This window comes from Macaca fascicularis, chromosome 14, assembly GCF_037993035.2.
Source record: "Macaca fascicularis isolate 582-1 chromosome 14, T2T-MFA8v1.1".
Classification (NCBI taxonomy): Eukaryota; Metazoa; Chordata; class Mammalia; order Primates; family Cercopithecidae; genus Macaca; species Macaca fascicularis.
Window position 1 is genome coordinate 128,691,594 of NC_088388.1, and position 21,559 is coordinate 128,713,152.

A 21,559-nucleotide genomic window follows, 5' to 3' on the forward strand; every position below is an offset into this window, starting at 1 on the left:
TATGTTTTTAAATGTTTGTGATTTTAAAAAATCACATGGAAGATAATAGTCTTATATTATTTAAGTTCTTTTAGAAATACTTCTTTGACACATTTCAGCAAGTAAGCAGGGCAATTCAAAAGCAAATAAAAATCCACATAAAACTGAATAATTAATCATTTAAGGAAACACTGAAATTTTTATTTTTTAAAACTTAAGACATACAACTTGTGGTGCAACTTTTACAGAATTTAAGATACAGTGAACACCCGAGCAACCTCCACACGCAAGCCACACGCAAGCACTGCCAGCATCCTGAAGTCCACATTCATCCTTCCCTGATCATAAATCCCTCCCTTCTCCAAAAGCTTCTTATGGTTACCATTTTCCTCCTCCCGTTCCCTCACTTTTAAAAGTAATTTTATCTTGAATACAAGTATCCATAAAGTAGGTGTTCGTTCTTGCTGAACACAGCTTTGGTTGGACTAGGGCTGCTTCTGCCCTACAGTGGCAGAGTTTAGTAGCTTTTGGTTGTGACAGAGACTATGTGGCAGTTAAGTCTAAAATAGTTATCATCTTGCCTTTAAAGGAAAGTTTGCCGAGGCTTGCCATAACCAATACTTTTTAGTGTTGTCTGTTTTATATAAACTGGGTCATACCATATATATTCTTTTGTCTTGCTTCTTTCCTCCAACATTGTGGACTCATCGTTGTTACATGTAACCAAAGTTTATTTTCATTGTTTATAATATTCACCATTTTCCATTTTACTCTTCATGGACAGATTTTTGGCTATTAAGAACAATGCTGCTACGAATATCCTTAATGCACATAAGCATGCTTTTCTCCACGGTACAGACTTAGGAAAGGAAGTGGTATATATGTAGGAATGGAATTGCCAGGTCACTGAATACATTTATCTTCAACCTTATTAGAAAATACTAAACTCAGGCCGGGCGCGGTGGCTCACGCCTGTAATCCCAGCACTTTGGGAGGCCGAGGCAGGCGGATCACAAGGTCAGGAGATCGAGACCATCCTGGCTAACCCGGTGAAACCCTGTCTCTACTAAAAATACAAAAAAATTAGCTGGGCGTGGTGGCGGGTGCCTGTAGTCCCAGTTGCTGGGGAGGCTGAGGCAGGAGAATGGTGTGAACCTGGGAGGCGGAGCTTGCAGTGAGCTGAGATAGCGCCACTGCACTCTAGCCTGGGCGACAGAGCAAGACTCTGTCTCAAAAAAAAAAAAGAAAAAAGAAAATACTAAACTCTTTCCAGAGTAACTGTACTAAATTCACATCACTGCTAGTATATCAAAGTTATGTTGTTCTACATCCTTACCAACACTTAATATTGCTGGATTTTTAAGTTATTACCACTGGTTTTTACCAATCTGGTGTGTTACAATATTTCATTGTGGTTTGAATTGCATTTCCATTTCCCTTATTACTACCGAGGTGAATCTAGTTTCACATATTTATTGAATCTCCCTTCCTCCCTCTTTTGTGAAATGCCGGAGTTGTCTGCCTTTTTAAAAAGAGTTCTTTTCACAATTTGTATATAAGCCCTTGGTCAGTGATACATACTACAAATCTTTCCCCGTCCCATGGCTTTTTTTTTTTTTCTTACCCTTTCTAAAGGCTGCTTCTGATGACCAAAAGTTTAACATTTTAATTTAATTTTTTTCTCATTGTTATGGCTTTTTGGTTCTTTTTTTTTTGAGACAGAGTCTCACTCTGTTGCCCAGGCTGGAGTGCAGTGGCACGACGTTGGCTCACTGCAAGCTCTGCCTCCCAGGTTCACGCCATTCTCCTGCCTCAGCCTCCCGAGTAGCTGTGACTACAGGCGCCCACCACCTCGCCCAGCTAATTTTTTGTATTTTTAGTAGAGATGGGGTTTCACCGTGTTAGCCAGGATGGTCTCCATCTCCTGACCTCATGATCCACCCAATTCAGCCTTCCAAAGTGCTGGGATTACAGGTGTGAGCCATGGTGCCCAGCCTTTGGTCTTGTTTTTAAAAAAACATTTCCCTATGTGAAATTATCTTATGAAAAAAATTCATGTTTTGCCTTATGCTTTTTCTTTAACCCATCTGGAGTTGACTTTGTGACTGAACATGTCACGAAAGGTCTGCCCTCTGCTCTGCAGTGCCACCTCTGTTGTATGTCATGTATACATAAATATATAGGTCTGTTTTTGGGTTTTATACTAGTTCCATCTGCTTATCTGTCCCTTGTATTAATGCCAATCTTTAGTTACCGTAGCTTTATAATAGATCTTGCTATCAAGTAGAGAAAGTCCTCCGACCTTGTTCATTTGCTTTCTGAACATTCTGGCTATTTTTTTGCCTTCTGCATTCCTATATATATTTGAGAATCAGCTTGTTGAATATAAGTGGAAACAAATCTTCCATTTCTCCCCTTCTATTCGTTTAGAAGTTACACATATTTTCCTATTTCTTTTTACTGGTTGCCTTAGAAATTAGAGATATACTTCGTTTTTCAAAGTCTAAAGTTTACTTTACTTCCTTCTGGATAATACAAAGATCCTAGAAGCTTTAACTCCATTTTCCACCACTTCTGTCCTGCCATTTACAAATTGTCTGATATTTTACTTCTTTGTTCTGATTTAAGCCCCATAGACATTATCATATATACATGTTCTCATATTTACCTCTTCCTTTGCTGTTCATTCTTGCAAATGAATCCTCCCATCCATGCTCACTTTACTTCTGCCAAAAGTCTATTCTTTAGAACTTTTTTGGCAATGACTTGCTGATCAATTCTTTTTGTTTGAAGATATATTTCATTTATATATTTTCAAAGATAATTATATTTCATTTATATATTTTTCAAATATAATTCATTCTTGAAATATATTTTTACTCTGTGTAGAAATCTAGACTGGGACCTGGGCACGGCAGCTCACGCCTGTAATCCCAGCACTTTGGGAGGCCAAGGTGGGCGGATCACGAAGTCAGGAGATGGAGACCATCCTGGCTAACATGGTGAAACCCCGTCTCTACTAAAAATACAAAAAAATTAGCCGGGCGTGGTGGCAGGCGCCTGTGGTCCCAGCTACTTGGGAGGCTGAGGCAGGAGAATGGCGTGAACCCGGGAGGCGGAGCTGGCAGTGAGCCGAGATTGTGCCACTGCACTCTAGCCTGAGTGACAGAGCTAGATTCCGTCTCAAAAAAAAAAAAAAAAAAAAGAAATCTAGACTGGGAGTTATTTTCTTTCAGTATACTATCATCCCACTGGCTTCTGGTGGTATTAAAAAGTCATATTCTTTTGAAGGTAATGTCTTTAAAATTTTTTTTTCCCCCTGAATTTTCTCTACAATGTGTCTAGGTCTGTGTTTCTTTTCACTACTCCTGTTTGGGACTGATGTCTTTCACCAAATCTGGAAAATTCTCAGCCATTCTCTCCTCTCTCTTTAGAGCTTCCATCAAACCTACATTTGTTGTTTTCCACACCCTTCTCCACTTTGCTACTGCAGTTTCCACCACTGTGTCTCTCTCTGTATAGCAGTGAAGTAATTTCTTCTAGTTTATCTTTTAATTTCCTAATTCTCTCTTCTGTTGAGTGCAATGTGCTGCCAAAATGTTCACGGAGATTTTAATTTTGGTTATCATTTTTCTTTTCTAAAAGTCCCATTTGGTACTCCTTAAATCTGCTATGCCACTTTTTACAGTTTACTGTTCTCTGCAATCATTGTTTGTGTTTATTTTGTTAAATACAGTAAGCTTATTTATTTTATATCTGTGCTTGAAAACTATGCCAATTGGCTATGTTAATGTATTTCTGCTGCATTTAAAAAACACATTTTTTTTTTCCTGTTAGTTCTCTCTCTGCCTTGTTTTCTTGAGTGCTCTGGTAATTTTTCAACTGGTTATTGCCCTTGAAAATTATTTGTAGGAAAGTGAGTTGCTGAGGTAAGGATACATATGTCCTTTTCCAGAGAAGTTTTACGTTTGCTTCTGCTAGGTTCCTGGGCAGCATTATCTATGTGAGATTCACTGTTTGAGATTCCTTGGCCTACCCACTCAAAGTCTGTGTTGTACCAATCTGTAAGTGGGCCAGCAGTAACTTCTCAGGGATGTGTTTTCCTTTTTCCTTTTCTAGTCTGCTCACTGCCCAGGCAGGTTTTTCTACAGTCCCCTGGAGTTTGGAGGACAGGGAGCAGGTTTAGTTCTGATAGTGCTATCCCAAAGGACAATGCAAACGAGCATGCTTTCTCCATGGTATATACTCAGGAATGGAAGTGGTGTATATGCAGGAATGGAGCTGCCAGGTCACTGAATACATTTATCTTCAACCTTATTAGAAAACACTAAATTCTTTTCCAAAATGATGGTACTAAATTTGCATCACTGCTAGCAGTATATCAGAGTTGTGTTGCTCCATATCCTTACCAACACTTGGTATTACTGGATTTTTAAATTATTACTAATCAGGTATGTGCTACAATACACACATTAAGCAGGGAGCAGGTTTAGTTCTAATGTAAACCTACTCCCTGCTTAATGTGTAGGGCAACTTTTCAAGACTTACAACTTTACACGCTCTGAGCTTTGTTTCATTTCTCCTGCTCTTTGAGTTGATCAACCAAAGCCCATTTGTGTTTTGGCAAATATCTAAAAGGCAAAACTGATTTTAGTGCTCTGATGATCTACTTGCCTCCTTGGGCCAGGCTTTCTCTCCTAATTTAACCTTGCAGTTCCTTAGCCATCTTTTCAGCTTTTCAAACAGTTTAAAGGTGAATTTTTAAAAACTTAAAATTTGTTGTTTGTGGTGGGACAGCAGACTCAAACCACCTAGCTTATTCTCATTAGGTAATTAACTCTGCCAATTTCTTTACTGAACACAAATTAGCTGTGTTGCACCAAATGAACAAATCTGAGCCTCTGAGAATTTCGGTCTTTTAACACCAAACAAGCTTTTGGTTATAATATTTTAATGAAAATGAAAATGTACTAACTGTAACAGTTTGTACACCACCATATACATGTGAACATTTAATAAATATCATCTGCTAATGAACATATGGGATGAAATTTCCTTCTGATGAAAATTTGGAATCTAATACTTAAGTTTCCCTCTTTGGAACACTTGAATTGCTGTCATTAGGAAACAGATAAATTATCCACTTAAGTATACAATTTTTTAAAAAACTAAATTTAAAGGCATCCAAACTTTAATCACTTGTACTGGAAAATTTGTGACAGGGTTACGTTTTGCCTTGACTTCCTAAATGAAGGCTACCAAATATGAATTATTTTTTGTTTCTTGATGACTCACCACAATCCTAACGCTCATTATTATACTGTGTTCTAATACGTGCATATGCTCTAAGGCTTTTGAAAATACGCAGGACTATGTGTGTTTACATTCATCCGCAATTGCACCCCCATTCTTTCTGGTCTCCCCATTCCATCCCTTCTGGTGTGTGTGTAGCATTTCTGTGTGTGTCTTTTCTTTCCCTTACTACCAAAGGGCATTTCCGCTTTTCCCCTATGTCTACTTATGCAACTTATTCCCGGGTTCTTCTTACTCGTTTTTAATCCACATGTAGGACAGAGAACCAGATAATGCTGCATTTTAAGAAAGAACTGTTTACTTGTCAGTATCTTCCCATTCTCAGTTTTTCCCTTAAAGAAAAGAGAAATAAACATTAACATTTCAATCTGTCCTGGGATAAAAAACTGGAAAAACGCCAGTAATTAGACTTGGTCCCATGGACATAAAGATCTATTTTACAGTATTCTGAACTTATTCAGAGCACAGACAATATTAAAGCTTATAGGCAAAGCCTTGGCAAAAAAAATGCCTGGAGTTATGATAAGGTTAGGCGAAGAAGACTGATCTAACTGACATTGGCTTCTCACTATCAGGCAGGCCATACTCTTTCTAGGAGGGAGTGGACTCTTGGTGAGGTGAGAATAAAAACCACACTGTCTGGGACTGATTCTAGTACCTTCAAAGGTTTGTTTAAAAAGCTGGTCTAAAAGAACTAAAATGCAGTACAAGATACATCTAAGTACATGGTCCTTCTTAAAACAAATCCATCTCTACATTCTAAAATGTCTAGATCCCCTAATTCAATGGATAGTGAGCACGCAAAGCAAAGCAAAACTACTTTCCCTCACTCATGGCTACTGAATGCACCAACAGCTAAAAATGAAAGCCATTCCAAGCTAAATGAGTTAAAACAGACTCTTAAAATTCTATGTATACTGTGGAGGTAAACACATAGTGTTATATCACTTACGCAACTATCAGCAAAAAATAAATTTTGTGTAACTCTTTTTCTTGAAATGATGGTTTTTGCAAACAACGCAAGTAATCATATGAATTGGAATTTCAGTTAAACTGATTTAACAGCAGAATATACACACACACGTATATATACACACACACATATATATACACACACACATATATATACACATATATGTGCACAATATTACTTTCCTGAGGTGACAGTGATGTTTCTTAAATTCTTAAAATGAAGTTTCCTTTCTACCCTATAGAGAGTCTGTTCTCAGTGGTAGTGAGAGGCTAAGGATTCTGGTCAGATGGTTTTCACCTTGTGAAACAGTAAAACTGATTCATAGAGACAATCAGCTTTGTACAGTTAAGGGCTAGCTTATCAAGACGGAGTCCACTCTCTCCCCAATTACAAGTGCTGTATGACAGCTTCTGTTGCATCAAACTCAAGTTGCTGCTGCCACTGTTTAGGTATTCAAGACACTTACAAAGATACCTTTGGAAAAGTAATTACAGTGGTCATCTCCTATTGAGTATTTACCATGTGCCAGGCATTGTTCTAAAAGGTTTTCAATATAAGATCTCACTTCATACTTGAAAAAGAGAAGCATCTTCTAACATTCAGAAACAGGCTTGGCACTCACTTAGGGGTGGGGCCTGGTCCTTACAGCCATAGTATTCTCCTGGGGAACATAAATAGTCTCAGGAAACAACAGAAGATCAAGTCACTGTGATCCCTATTACAGTGAGACTAAAAAATACTTTTATTTGTGCAATCACAAACATGCCAGTCATCCCCATCTATCTCCAGCTAAACAGTCACTACTGCTATAGATTCACTTTAGTCTGCATTCCTAGGTAATATTTATAAAGATATTCAGTAATAGAAATCTCTCTCCTTTCTGACATCACCAGTCCTGAGCAAACCTCACTTCCTTGAACCCTCCCTGACAGAGAGTAGGCATCCCTGAAATCACCCAATACAAGGCCAAATCCTGTGCTAAGGCCTTTTTAACACCTTCTTACTGAGAACCAGCCCTAAAAAACCCATGGTGGATAATCACCCTTGCTGCAAATGAGCAACAAACTCAACTTGTTCAATCACAGGTGGTCTTCGGCTATAGGGCCCTGGCAGAAATGAAGATCCACTGAGATTCAACTAAAAGCCCTTGTTGCTTCATCCTGGGATCCTTGATGAGAAGGCAGATATAAAATCCCTTTTGAGGTGCCACCTGCCCTTGCTGGGATGTAAGTTCATGCTGAATTAAGCTCAAATAGTTCAATGAAGCCCTTCACTGTCAGGTTTGCTTTGTTTTCCTAGAAACAGTTTTTCGAAAATATTTTGGTTATTCAGATTGTGTTGCTCTTTGATGAAATTGTTTTCTAGACTAACACCTGCTCTGAAGATCATCTGCCTGCCTGCCTACTGTGTTTAGAGTCTACAAGAGAAATAAACTATAACGAGGGGATGAACATAGGTTGGATTAGTTCATCTGAACTGGCCCTGGAGGCCAAGTTCAGATCTTTGACTGGCAAAACCATTTCAAAACTTTACAAGGTATAACACAGAGGAACTGTGAAAACGTTATGGTAATGACAGAAGCCAGTGAGGGAAAATAAAAAACAAAAAAACCCCACATATTTCATAATTATATCATAATACCACTGATATAAAATATCCAGAATACGCAATTATTAATATTAACAGTGGTTTGCCTAGGAGTGGGGATGGGGTTAGGAAGGACGAGGGAGTCATGTTTTTAAGTACCAAGGCACAACCTAAAACCAGCAGTCTTTTTTCTCCTTTAAATGTGTTGTATTTATTGCTTTTATTAGCTGCAAGTTAAGGATACTGAATTTTACACCCTTTCCATGGGCAAGGGGCAACAAAGGGAACCTAAAACAGCAGGTAAAATCCTATCTGAACTAATTTCACGGATAATCAAATTATTATTTTGAAAATTTGAAAATAATATACTAAACATTATATTCTCCCCATTACTAGAAAGACAAGACACCTCTCAGAGATGTTCTTTAACCAATTAGTAAGTAAAATTAAGTCCTCTTATGGAACTTACAGTGGAAAAAGTACCATGCGCATCTTGCTTTTCTCCCTCTCAAACTTACTGACTGCCTTCAATCCCCCAAGGAATTTACTTTTTTTTCTGTGCGGTTTTGTTTTAGTATGCAAGTTTGGAGTTAAGATAAGTTTGTTGAGAGTGATTAGTACATGTGCCATGATGGCAAGGAAAAAGAATCACATTGGAGTCGGGCATGGTGGCTCACGCCTGTAATCTCAGCACTTTGGGAGGCTGAGGCAGGCAGATCACTTGAGGTCAGGAGTTTGAGACCAGCCTGGCCCACATGGTGAAACTCCGTCTCTACTAAAAACACAAAAATTAGCCAGGTGTGTTGGCAGGTACCTGTAATCCCAGCTATTCGGGAGGCTGAGGCAGGAGAATCACTTGAACTCAGGAGGCAGAGGCTGCAGTGAGCTAAAATCACACCACAGCACTCCAGCCTGAGCAACAGGGCAAGATCCTGGCTCAAAAAACCACAAAAAACAAAAACAAAAAAACACAAGAAACAAACCACACTGGGATTATCTGATTATATGATATTCACATCAGAGTGGTTCCCATGTCCGCTTTATAGAATCCTTTTATAATAATATATAGGTAACAGATTCTACTTACATAACTGAAAGGTTTGTTCTACTCATTAACTCTTGTTAATAACATCATAAAGGGCTGGGCACAGTGGCTCAGGCCTGTAATCCCAGCACTTTGGGAGGCTGAGGTGAGTGGCTCACTTGAGGTAAGGAGTTTGAGACCAACTTGGCCCACATGGTGAAACTCCGTCTCTACAAAAAATACAAATATTAGCCAGGTGTGGTGGCGTGTGCCTGTAGTCCCAGCTACTTGGGAGGCTGAGGCAGGAGAATTGCTTGAACCTGGGAGGCAGAGGTTATAGTGAGCTGTGATCATGCTACTGCATTCCAGCCTGGGTGACAGAGCGAGACTCAGTCTCAAACAAAAACAAAACTATCATAAAGGCAAAACCTGAACTGATTATATATACTTGGGAGTGGTAAAGAATGACTATTTCACATGCCTAACTAAGTATCTTAGATGTTTAGATAAATATTTGGGTTTCTACTTCCTTAAATGATTAAAATTATAATTATTCAGTAGGCAGTTTGTTATTCAGAAGGTACCAAGGTGTTTTCAATTACTTACTCTGGTAGTTTACTAAAAACTTGGCTGTATCAACAAATAGCTATGATTTCTTCAAATTAAATCTTTTGTTGGATGTGTCTTCATGTAAATTCTGCAAAACTATTTTGACCCCAATTCAGGAATATGAACTTCAGTGGTTGCTGTGGATGAAATTATTTCTCCCAAAAAGACACTACGTTTTGGCTGCTGGCAAGATGACTGAATAGGAACAGCTCCAGTCTGCAGCTCTCAGTGAGACCGACACAGAAGGCGGGTGTCTGCATTTCCAATGAGGCACCCTGTTCATCTCACTGGGACTAGTTAGGCAGTGGGTGCAGCCCACAGAGGGCGAGCAGAAGCAGGGTGGGGCATCGCCTCACCCAGGAAGTTTTTGCAATTCGCAGACCAGGAGATTCCCTCGTGTGCTACATCACCAGGGCCCTGGGTTTCAAGCACAAAACCAGGTGGTTAGTTTGGGCAGACACCAAGCTAGCTCTTCTTTTTTTGTATGCCAGTGGTGCCTGGAACCCCAGTGAGACAGAACCATTCACTCCCCTGCAAAGGGGGCTGAAGCCAGGGAGCCAAGTGGTCTTACTCAGCAGGTCCCACTCCCACAGAGCCCAGCAAGCTAAGAACCACTGGCTTGATATTCTCACTGCCAGCACAGCAGTCTGAAGTTGACCTGGGACGATCAAGCTTGGTCGGGGAGGGGCAGCCGCCATTACTGAGGCTTGAGTAGGTGGTCTTCTCCTGACACTGCTAAAAAGGCCTGGAAGTTCCGACTGGGCAGAACTCAACATGGTGCGGCACAGTGGCTGTGGCCAGACTGCCTCTTTAGATTCCTCTTCACTGGGCAGGGCATCTCTGAAAGAAAGACAGCAGCCCCAGTCAGGGGCTTACAGATAAAAATCCCATCTCACTGGGACAGAGCACCTGGGGGAAGGGGCGGTTGTGGGCGCAGCTTCAGTGGACTTAAACGTCCCTGCCTGCAGGTTCTGAAGAGAGCAGTGGATACTGACAAGGGGGGTTCTACCAGCACAGCACTCAACCTCTGCTAACGGTCCGACTGCCTCCTCAAGTGGGTCCCTGACCCCCGTGCCTCCTGACTGGGAGAGACCTCCCAACAGGGGTGACAGTCACTTCATACAGGAGAGCTCCAGCTGGCATCAGGCTGGTGCCCCTCTGGGATGAAGCTTCCAGAGGAAGGAGCAGGCAGCAATCTTTGCTGTTCTGCAGCCTCTGCTGGTGATACCCAGGCAAATAGGGTCTGGTGTGGATCTCCAGGAAACTGCAGCAGACCTTCAAAAGAGGGGCCTGTTAGAAGAAAAACTAACAAACAGAAAGCAATGACATCAACATCAACAAATAAAACCTCCACACAGAAACCCCATCCAAACCCATCCCAAGGTCATCAGCCTCAAAGATCAAAGGTAGATAAATCCACCAAGATGAGGAAAAACCAGCGCAAAAATGCTGAAAATTCCAAAAACCAGAATGCCTCTTCTCCAATGATTGCAACTCCTCTCCAGCAAGGGCACAAAACTGGACAGAGAATGAATCTTATAAATCGACAGAAGTAGGTTTCAGAAGGTGGGTAATAACAAACTCCTCTGCGCTAACGGAGCATGTTCTATCTAACCCAATGCAAGGAAGCTAAGAACCTTGACAAAAGGTTATAGGAATTGCTAACTAGAATAACCAGTTTACAGAAGAACATAAATGACCTGATAGAGCTGAAAAACACAGCATGAGCACTTCACGAAGCATACACAATTATCAACAGCTGAATGGATCAAGCGGAAAAAAAGTCTCAGAGAATGAAGACAGACTTACTGAAATGAGGCATGAAGACAGGATTAGAGAAAAAAAGATTGAAGAGGAACAAACAAAACCTCCAAGCAATATGAGACTACGTGAAAAGACCAAACCTACGATTGATTAGGGTCCCTGAAAGTGACAGGGAGAAATGAACTAAATTGGAAACAAATTCAGGATATTATCCAGGACAACTTCCCCAATCTAGCAAGACAGGCCAACATTCAAATTCAGGAAATACAGAGAACACCACTAAGATACTCCTCAAGAAGAGCAATCCCAGGAGACATAATCGTCAGATTCTCCAAGGTTGAAATGAAGGAAAAATGTTAAGGGCAGTCAGAGAGAAAGGTCAGGTTACCTACAAAGGGAAGCCATCAGACTAACAGTGGATCGCTCTGCAGAGAGTGGGGGCCAATATTCAAATTCTTAAAGAATTTTCCACCCAGAATTTCATATCCAGACAAAGTTTCATAAGTGAAGGAGAAATAAAATCCTTTACAGACAAGCAAATGCTGAGGGATTTTGTAACCACCAGGCTTGCCTTACAAGAGCTCCTGAAGGAAGCACTAAATATGGAAAGAAAAAACTAGTACCAGCCACTGCAAAAACACACCAAAATACAAAGACCAATGACACCATAAAGAAACTGCATCAACTAATGTGCAAAATAAACAGCTAGCATCATGATGACAGGATCAAATTTGCATATAACAATATTAACCTTAAATGTAAATGGGCTAAATGCCCCAATTAAAAGACACAGACTGACAAATTGGATAAAGAGTCAAGACCCATTGGTGTGCTGTGTTCAGGAGACTCATCTCACATGGGTCAAAGACACACACAGACTCAAAATAAAGGGATGGAGGAATATTTACCAAGCAAATGAAAAGGAAAAAAAAAGTGGGGGTTGCAATCATAGTCTCTGATAAAACAGTCTTTAAACCAACAAAGATCAAAAAAGACAAAGAAGGGCATTACATAATGGCAAAGGGATCAACGCAACAAGAAGAGCTAACTATCCTAAATATATACGTACCCAATACAGGAGCACCCAGATTCATAAAACAAGTTCTTAGAGACCTACAAAGAGACTCAGATTCCCACACAATAACAGTGGGAGACTTGAACCCCCCACTGTCAATATTAGACAGATCAACGAGACAGAAAATAAACAAGGATATTCAGGACTTGAACTTAGCTCTGGACCAAGCAGACCTAATAGACAGCTACAGAACTCTCCACCACAAATCAACAGAATATATATTCTTCTCAGTACCACACAGCACTTACTCTAAAACAGACCACATAATTGGAAGCAAATGCAAAAGAACGGAAATCATAACAGCCTCTCAGACCACAGTGCAATCAAATTACAACTCAGGATTAGGAAACTCACTCAAAACTGCACAACTACAGGGAACTAAACAACCTGCTCCTGAATGACCACTAGGTAAATAACGAAATTAAGGCAGAAATAACAAAGTTCTCTGAAACCAATGAGAACAAAGAGACAACGTACCAGAATCTCTGGGATATGCTAAAAGCAGTGTTTAGAGGAAAATTTACAGCACTAAATGCTCACATCAGACAGTGGGAAAGATGTAAAATCCACACCCTAACATCACAATTAAAAGAACTAGAGAAGCAAGAGCAAACAAATTCAAAAGCTAGCAGAAGACAATAAATAACTAAGAACAGAGCAGAACCAAAAGAGACAGACACATGAAAAACCCTTCAAAAAATTAATGAATACAGGAACTGTTTTGAAAAGATTAACAAAATAGATAGACTGCTAGCCAGATTAATAAAAAGAGAGAGAATAATCAAATAGACACAATAAAAAATGATAAAAGGGATATCATCACTGATCCCACAGAAATACAGACTATCATCAGAGAATACTGTAAACACCTGTATGCAAATAAACTAGAAAATCAAGAAGAAATGGATACATTCCTGGACCATACACCCTCCCAAGACTAAACTAGGAAGAAGTCGAATCCCTGAATAGACTAATAACAAGTTCTGAAATTGAAGCAGAACCTCAAAAAAAAAAAAAATTTTTTTCAACACTCCTTCATGTTAAAAACTCTCCTGAAATAGCCTACCAACCAAAAAAAGCCTAGGACCAGACAGACTCACAGCCGAATTCTACCAGAGGTACGAAGAGAACCTGGTATCATTCCTTCTGAAACCATTCCCAACAACAGAAAAAGAGGGACTCCTCCCTAACTCATTTTATGAGGCCAGCAACATCCTGATGCCAAAACCTGGCAGAGGGACAACAACAAAAAAGAAAATTTCAGGGCGATGTCCCTGATGAACATCGATGTGAAAATCCTCAATAAAATACTGGCAAACTGAATCCAGCAGAACATCAAAAAGCTTATCCACCAGGATCGAGTTGGCTTCATGCCTGGAACGCAAGGCTGGTTCAACATATGCAAATCAATAAACGTAATCCATCACATAAGACAGAACCAATGACAAAAACCACAATTATCTCAATAGACACAGAAAAGGTCTCCGATAAAATTCAACAGCCCTGGCCGGGTGCAGTGGCTCACACCTGTAACCCCAGCACTCTGGGGAGCTGAGGCGGGAGGATCACGAGGTCAAGACATCAAGACAATCCTGGCCAACATGGTGAAATCCCATCTCTACTAAAAAAACAAAAATTAGCTGGGTGTGGTGGCACGCCTCTGTAGTCCCAGCTACTCGGGAGGCTGAGGTAGGGGAACTGCTTGAACCCGGGAGGGGGACGTTGCAGTGCATGCCACTGCACTCCAGCCTGGTGACAGAATGAGACTCTGTCTCAAAAAAAAAAAAAAAAAAATTAAATTAAATAAAAAATAAATTTAAAATAAATTTAAAAAATTCAACACTTCTTCATGCTAAAAACTCTCAATAAACTAGGTATTGATGGAACATATCTCAAAATAATAAGAGCTATTTATGACAAACCCATAGCCAGTATCATACTGAATGAGTAAAAGCAGAAAGCGTTCCCTTTAAAAACAGGCACAAGACAAGGATGCCCTCTCTCACCACCCCTATTCAACACAGTACTGAAGTTCTGGCCAGAGCAATCAGCCAAGAGAAAGAAAGAGTATTCAAATAGGAAGAGAGGAAGTCAAGGGTATTCAAATAAGAAGAGAGAAAGTCAAATTGTCTCTGTTTGCAGATGACATGATTGTATATTTAGAAAACCCCACTGTCTCAGCCCCAAAACTCCTTAAAGCTGATAAGCAACTTCAGCAAAATCTCAGGATACAAAATCAATGTGCAAAAATCACAAGTATTCCTATACACCAATAACAGACAAGCAGAGAGCCAAATTATGAGTGAACTCCCATTCACAATTGCTACAAAGAAAACAAAATACCCAAAACCACAACTTACAAGGGACGTGAAGCATCTCTTCAAGGAGAACTACAAATCACTGCTCAAGGAAATAAGAGAGGACACAAACAAATGGAAAAAAATTCCATGCTCATGGATAGGAAGAATCAGTATTGTGAAAATGGTCATACTGCCCAAAGTAATTTATAGATCCAATGCTATTCCCATCAAGCTACCACTGACTTTCTACACAGAACCAAAAAACACTATTTTAAATTTCATATGGAAACAAAAAAGAGCCCACATAGCCAAGACAACCCTAAGAAAAAAGAACAAAGCTGGAGGCATCATGCTACCTGACTTTATACTACAAGTCTACAGTAACCAAAACAGCATGGTACTGGTACCAAAACAGAGATATAGACCAATGGAACAGAACAGAGGCCTCAGAAATAACACCACACATCTACAACCATCTGATCTTCGACAAACCTGACAAAAACAATCAATGGGGAAAGGATTCCCTACTTAATAAATGGTGCTGGGAAAACTGGCTAGCCATACGCAGAAAACTGAAACTGGACCCCTTCCTTACACCTTATACAAAAATTAACTCGATGGATTAAATACTTAAACGTAAGACCTAAAACTATAAAAACCCTAGAAGAAAACATAGGCAATACCATTCAGGACACAGGCATGGGCAAAGACTTTATGACTAAAGCACCAAAAGCAATTGCAACAAAAGCCAAAACTGACAAATGGAACCCAATTAAACAAAAGAGCTTCTGCACAGCAAAAGAAACTATCATCAGAGTGACCAGGCAATCTACAGAATGGGAGAAAATTTTTGCAATCTATCCATCTGACAAAGGTCTAATATCCAGAATCTACAAAGAACTTAAACAAATTTACAAGAAAAAAATAAACAATCCCATCAAAAAGTGGGCGAAGGATATGAACAGACACTTCTCAAAAGAAGACATTTATGCAGCCAACAAACATACGAAAAAAAGCTCATCATCACTGGTCATCGGAGAAATGCAAATCAAAACCACAATGAGATACCATCTCACACCAGTTAGAATGGCGATCATTAAAAAGTCTGGAAACAACAGGTGCTGGAGGATGTGGAGAAACAGGAACACTTTTACACTGTTGGGAGTGTAAATTAGTTCAACCATTGTGGAAGACAGTGTGGCGATTCCTCAAGGATCTGGAACTAGAAATATCATTTGACCCAGTAATCCAAATACTGGGCATACACCCAAAGGATTATAAATCATTCTACTATAAAGACACATGTGCATGTATGTTTACTGTGACACGATTCACAATAGCAAAGACTTTGAACCAACCCAAAATGTCCTTTAATGATAGACTGGAAAAAGAAAATGTGGCACATATACACCATGAAATACTATGCAACCATAAAAAATGAGTCCCTTTGCAGGGACACGGATGAAGCTGGAAACCATCATTCTCAGCAAACTAACACAAGAACAGAAAACCAAACACCACATGTTCTCACTCATAAGTGGGAGTTGAACAATGAGAATCCATGGACACGGGGAGGGGAATATCACACAACGGGGCCTGTTGAGGGGGTGGGGGGCTAGGGGAGAGATAGCATTAGGGTAAATACCTAATACAGACGAAGGGTTGATGGGTGCAGCAAACCACCATGCCATGTACACCTATGTAACAAAACTGAACGTTCTGCACACGTACCCCAGAACTTGAATTAAAAAAAAGAAAAAGAAAAAAATACTGCCAGAGAAAACAACTTTAAATCATTTTATTTTCAATCTAAAAAGATAAATAAATAATAAAGAAAAAATAAATAAAACTCTGCTACAGTTAAGTTACTGCAGAAGGGATTCCTTTACCTGCACTTAAATGCAACCCCTACTGAAACCAGGATTCAAGGCTCTTCACAGCCTGCACTCAACCACTCCTTTTTATCTTATCTCCTGCTATCGTCTACACTTTCAGGCATCTGTGCTTATTTACATCATTTTGCACTGAATTCACTGTTTACCAAACACACAATGCTCTTCCATACCTGTGTTTACATATATGCGCTGCTGTTTTTATATGTTTTCACAGAAATGACGTTCCCATGCTTGGGTAAACTCTTACTTATTGCATAAGACCCAACTCAAATATATAGTGTTAACTTGCTCTTTCCTTTGTTACAACCATACTACTTTGTTCACACCTCCAGATCAGCACTTTTAATAGTTCACTGTAATAATTTACTTACATATCTGCTTCCCCAATTAGATGATTAACCTCTTCACTGCAGGGACTATGTGTTGTTCTTTATGTATCACCAATGTTTGCTTGGCACATGGTAAGTTTTCAATACATATTTTAATAAAGAATAAAACACAAACTGGATTTAACTGTTTTTTTGGTGTGTGTGTATCTGCCTTTGTCCCACCAGATATTATTCAATTATTTTTATTTTCCCTAATGTGCAACTTGTAAAAAATAAATGATAGTACTAATAGCATCTCAAGCAAATCCAGTTATCACGTTTTACTCTTCTTTATATTTCCTGTATGACCGAGCACACAACTTTTTTATCTAACAGGAACTTAAAAACGTTTGAATTGACTTTATAGCACCAAGAAAAACACAGAAGCCATTATACCTATAGAGGAAGACTGTGGACTAATCAGAAGGTCCTCTTGGACTTGCTCACTTCCTGGAACTGTCTGCTGATCACTCAGGGAACTCTGAGATGCACTGACAGGCTGGGACACTTCCTCATGGACCTCCTCGTCACTTAACCTTTCTACTTTGACCCGGACATCTTCTTCGGTACCTAAAGGCAAGGTAGTTTTTGTGCTCTCACAAGTCACATAATCAGCCATTCTTCTACCGGTCTCAGATGGGCCAGGTAATTCTAAAGTCCGGGTATTTTCTGCTTGCTTAACTTTCTCAGGCTGAATCCTTCGATCAATTCCAAAAGGAAAAGTCCAGGGAAAAGCTAAGGAAGAGTCAACTGGTTGGTTTCTATTTTCTGAGTAGGAAGCTGAAGAATTCAATATCTGGGGTGAACTTGTTTGTGTGCTACACTTTACAGGACTTTCAGGAGACATAACAATGTAGCTTTTGCGCTTTCTCCGGGATTCTCGGCAGACAGGAATCGTTCTTTCTACCACACTGCACTCTGAGGACACGGGAGAAATGCTCCCATCTCGAGAAGTAAAATTGCAGTTAGAATTATTTTCTTGTCCAGCATCTAGACCCTTTTCGGGTTGGCTGTTAGGTGTATTCCATAAAATGCTTGATTTCATGAACTCTGAGCAAGTGCTGGCAACACTGAACATTTGCATATAGCTGGCTGCTGCTAGAACATCAATAATATTTTCTGTGTTAATTGATAGAGTGGCTGTGTAAGCATATTCTAAAAGAGGTATAAAGCCAGTCACTGTAACATGATGCAGATCCAACACATTCTTGTTCTCATCCTCGGCTTGGCCTACAAGTTTGGTGCGAAAGAAATCACTGCAAGCTGCTAGTACCACCTTATGTGCCCGGAAGATTTTGTCCTGGACACGAATAGTGATATCACAAAAATGTCCATCATTTCGCAGCATATTTAGCTTTCCAAGCATTTCCTGGCTGTGGGAAGAGGAGCTATGAGTAAACGTTTTCACACCCATCTTTTACTTCCTCTTCTACAGATGCTCTTCAAGGATGCAAATGAATCAGAAATGTCCTAAAAAATACATAAAATAAAGCATTAATTGATATTTTAGTAGTTTAAATAAAATGTGATTTAGATCATTTTCATGTGGCCACTGCACTAAATTAAAAAGCTGAAAGATGGTAGTGAGAGAGAAACTTCAAGGTAGGAACTGTAAAGAAATATATTCTCCTTATCTGCCTTCCAAACTGTCCAACCAATGAAGTCTGTGAACCAATGTTTTTTTTTTTTGTTTTGTTTTGTTTTGAGACAGAGTCTCGCTCTGACACCCAGGATGGAGTGCAGAGGAGCGGTCTTGGATCACTGCAACCTCCGCCTTCCAGGTTCAAGTAATTCTCCTGCCTCAGCCTCCCGAGTAGCTGGGATTACAGGCACTCGCCATCATGCCTGGCTAATTTTTGTATTTTTGTAGAGATGGGGTTTCACCATGTTGGCCAGGCTGGTCTTGAACTCTTGACCTCAGGTGATAGGCCCGCCTCGGCCTCTCAAAATGCTGGGATTACAGGCGTGAGCCACCACGTCCGACCTGTGAACCAATGTTTTAATGAGCTGCAGGCTGCAACAGTTTGTGAACAGTGACAACTGCAGAGTGTCTTCTATGTACCAGACAGTATTTGAAATGTTTCACATTTAATAATTAATTGATCATCATCGTATCTCTGTCAGTAGGCATATTATCATTCCTGTTTCTAAATGTGAGCACGCAGCAGGCAATGCCAGTGTAAACACTAAACAATCCATTACATAAGCATCCCTGTTCATGTTTTATGCAGGTAAATGTATAGAGGAAAAGAAAGATGGGAAAAAGGAAAAGGAAAGAAAAAAACCCAAGATTTCAGGATGAATTTTAAAAGGTTGCCAGGTGTGTGGCTCACACCTGTAATCCCAGCACTTAGGGAGGCCAAGGCAGGTGGATTGCTTGAGCTCAGGAGTCTGAGACCAGCCTGGCCAAAATAGCAAAGCCCCGTCTCTACTAAAAGCACATAAAAATTAGGGGGGTGTCGTGGCATGGGCCTGTAGTCCCAGCTATTCAGGACGCTGATGTGGAAGGATCATTTGAGGCTGGGAGGTGGAGGTTGCAGTGAGCTGAGATTGCACCACTGCACTCCAGCCTTGGTGACAGAGCAAGATTCTGTCTAAAAAAATAAAAGTCACAGACTATTATAACTTGAGAAGACACAATGATCAATTTGGGACTGTTCCATGTCAGACTTCTCTGATCCAAAGCAGTCGGGTAAAGCTACTGAAATAATTATCTTGACCATAATTAGTGACAGAAGTTCAAATGTAAACTGAGTGCTCCACATACCCTTCCTGAAGTCAAGCCACAATGAGGCACTAGACAGCCAGGGACTGGTGTACACAAATCATCATTTAACATATTTGCTGATTTAGGTCTCAAAAAATGAGATGAAGAGGAAGAAAATGGGAGGGCTATATATGAAGTGTTTTGTTCATTTATTGCATCCCAAGAAACCAGCTTTTAAAGCATGGCCTTCAAGAGTGCTTACTTTGGGATCATGTGGTTGAGGGAAGAAACATGCTTTCAGAGCAAGTGAATTAGTTATAATCCAGGGACCATCTGCATGAACAAAGGTGTGAAGGCAAGAAATTAAACAGCATATTTGGAAGACATGTGCATCAGAGTATTAAAATGAAACCATTTCAATCTTGAATAGGCCCCAAACAATAGATAATGTACTACATTCTCAAATGAGGCACAAGGGCACCTTACACAAGGGGGTAGTGGAAAACTATTTTCAACCTTGAGTTACATCCACCTTCAATCATCTTCCATGTTCAAAGAGTAGATATGAAAAGGATTTTTGCTGAGAGTCACCAGTTTGTTGTGAGCTGTAAACCCCATTCTACTTCTCTGCTTACTTCCCTGCAGGGAAAGGGGCTTCAAGGCACGCTGATCCTTTATCTCAGGTCTATGGAAAATACTACAACTGAAAAGACTCTGAAGGGCACGTAAGTCTGATTTAAACAACAGCCAAGGCCAAGAAGTACGCCTACTATCTCCCAACAGTATATAAAGGCAACACAGTGGAGTGGCTGAAAGCACAGACTCCAGAACCACAATGCTGGCTTTGCATGCTGGTGCTATTTTTACCTGTGTGACCTTAGGCAAGTCATTAAACAAACCCTCTGTATCTTAACATATTCAGCGGTATAATAAATATAACACAACACACCTCATAGAGTTCTGAGGATTAAATGATCTAACACGTTAAGCGTTTAGAATAGTAACTAGCAACATAATCAATGCTACAGAAACATTAGTTGCTGCTGCTACTAACATTACTATCAAAGACCTTTTCTTCCTGGACGGGCCAGAAACCACAGCCAGCAAATGAAGAAGAGTGAAAGAAGAACGCTGGGGAGGAGAGAAAGAAAGAGGAGGCAAATCACACCCAACTCTTCAACTGCAGGCCTATAGTAGGCCTGAGGTGGGAAAGGAGGGAAAGCTTTCACTCTAAGTTTATTAGTTCTTGAAAAGATTGTTGGTATTTCCTGAAAGTGATCAGCACAGTTATTAAGACTTACTCTCCAGGAAGCTGGAGGGAGAACTAACTCCACAGAACAAATAAAATGGCTCAAGAATACCTCCTATAAGTCATGCCTGTTCACATACATGGTACGAATTCTGATCTACTTAGAAGTACAGGATGAGAAGAAGGTGATGATGAGGAAATACATTCCATACCATGTATTTATCACATGCATTTCCCAATATGTCTGCGGAAACTCAGGCCCAAGATATGCTCCCCAACACAAACTTATACGGACCAATATATTTTGGATACACAGACATACTTCATCTTCTTGCACTTTGCTTTATTAAACTTTGCAGATACTGTCTTTTTTACAAATTGGAAATTTGTGGCAACCCTGCGTCAGCAAGTCTACCGGTGCCAGTTTCCACCAGCTTGTGCTCACTTCACGTTTGTGTCACGTTTTGGTAATTCTTGCAGTATTTCAAACTTTTTCATTATAATTATATCTGTTATGGTGATCTGTGATCAGTAATCTTTGATGTTACTACTGTAATTGTTTTGGGGTACCACAAACTGCACCCATGTAAGACAGTGAACTTAATGTTGTGTGCGTTATGACTGATTTTCCCACTAGTCAGTCCTCCATCTCTCTCCTCCTCCTCAGGTATCCCTATTCCATGAAAAACAAGGATACTGAAATTAGACCAATTAAT

The 21,559-nt window shown here is 40.0% G+C and overlaps 1 protein-coding gene across 19 annotated transcripts in view; it reads right to left on the minus strand.

The window, feature by feature from the left end:
• The window catches only part of ZBTB44 (zinc finger and BTB domain containing 44), an 85,721-nt gene that overhangs the window by 26,803 nt on the left and 37,359 nt on the right, over positions 1 to 21,559 (minus strand). For 17 of the 19 annotated variants that reach the window (XR_012423933.1, XM_045369950.3, XM_045369949.3 and 14 more), the window contains one exon: positions 17,284 to 18,357. The exons of the other annotated variants lie outside the window; for them this stretch is intronic. Coding sequence is in view for 16 of the 17 variants with exons in the window: in XM_045369950.3 (XP_045225885.1) it covers positions 17,284 to 18,301 (1,018 nt within the window). In the remaining variant the exon portion in view is untranslated. The remainder of the gene's footprint in view (positions 1 to 17,283; positions 18,358 to 21,559) is intronic. 19 annotated transcript variants of the gene reach the window in all.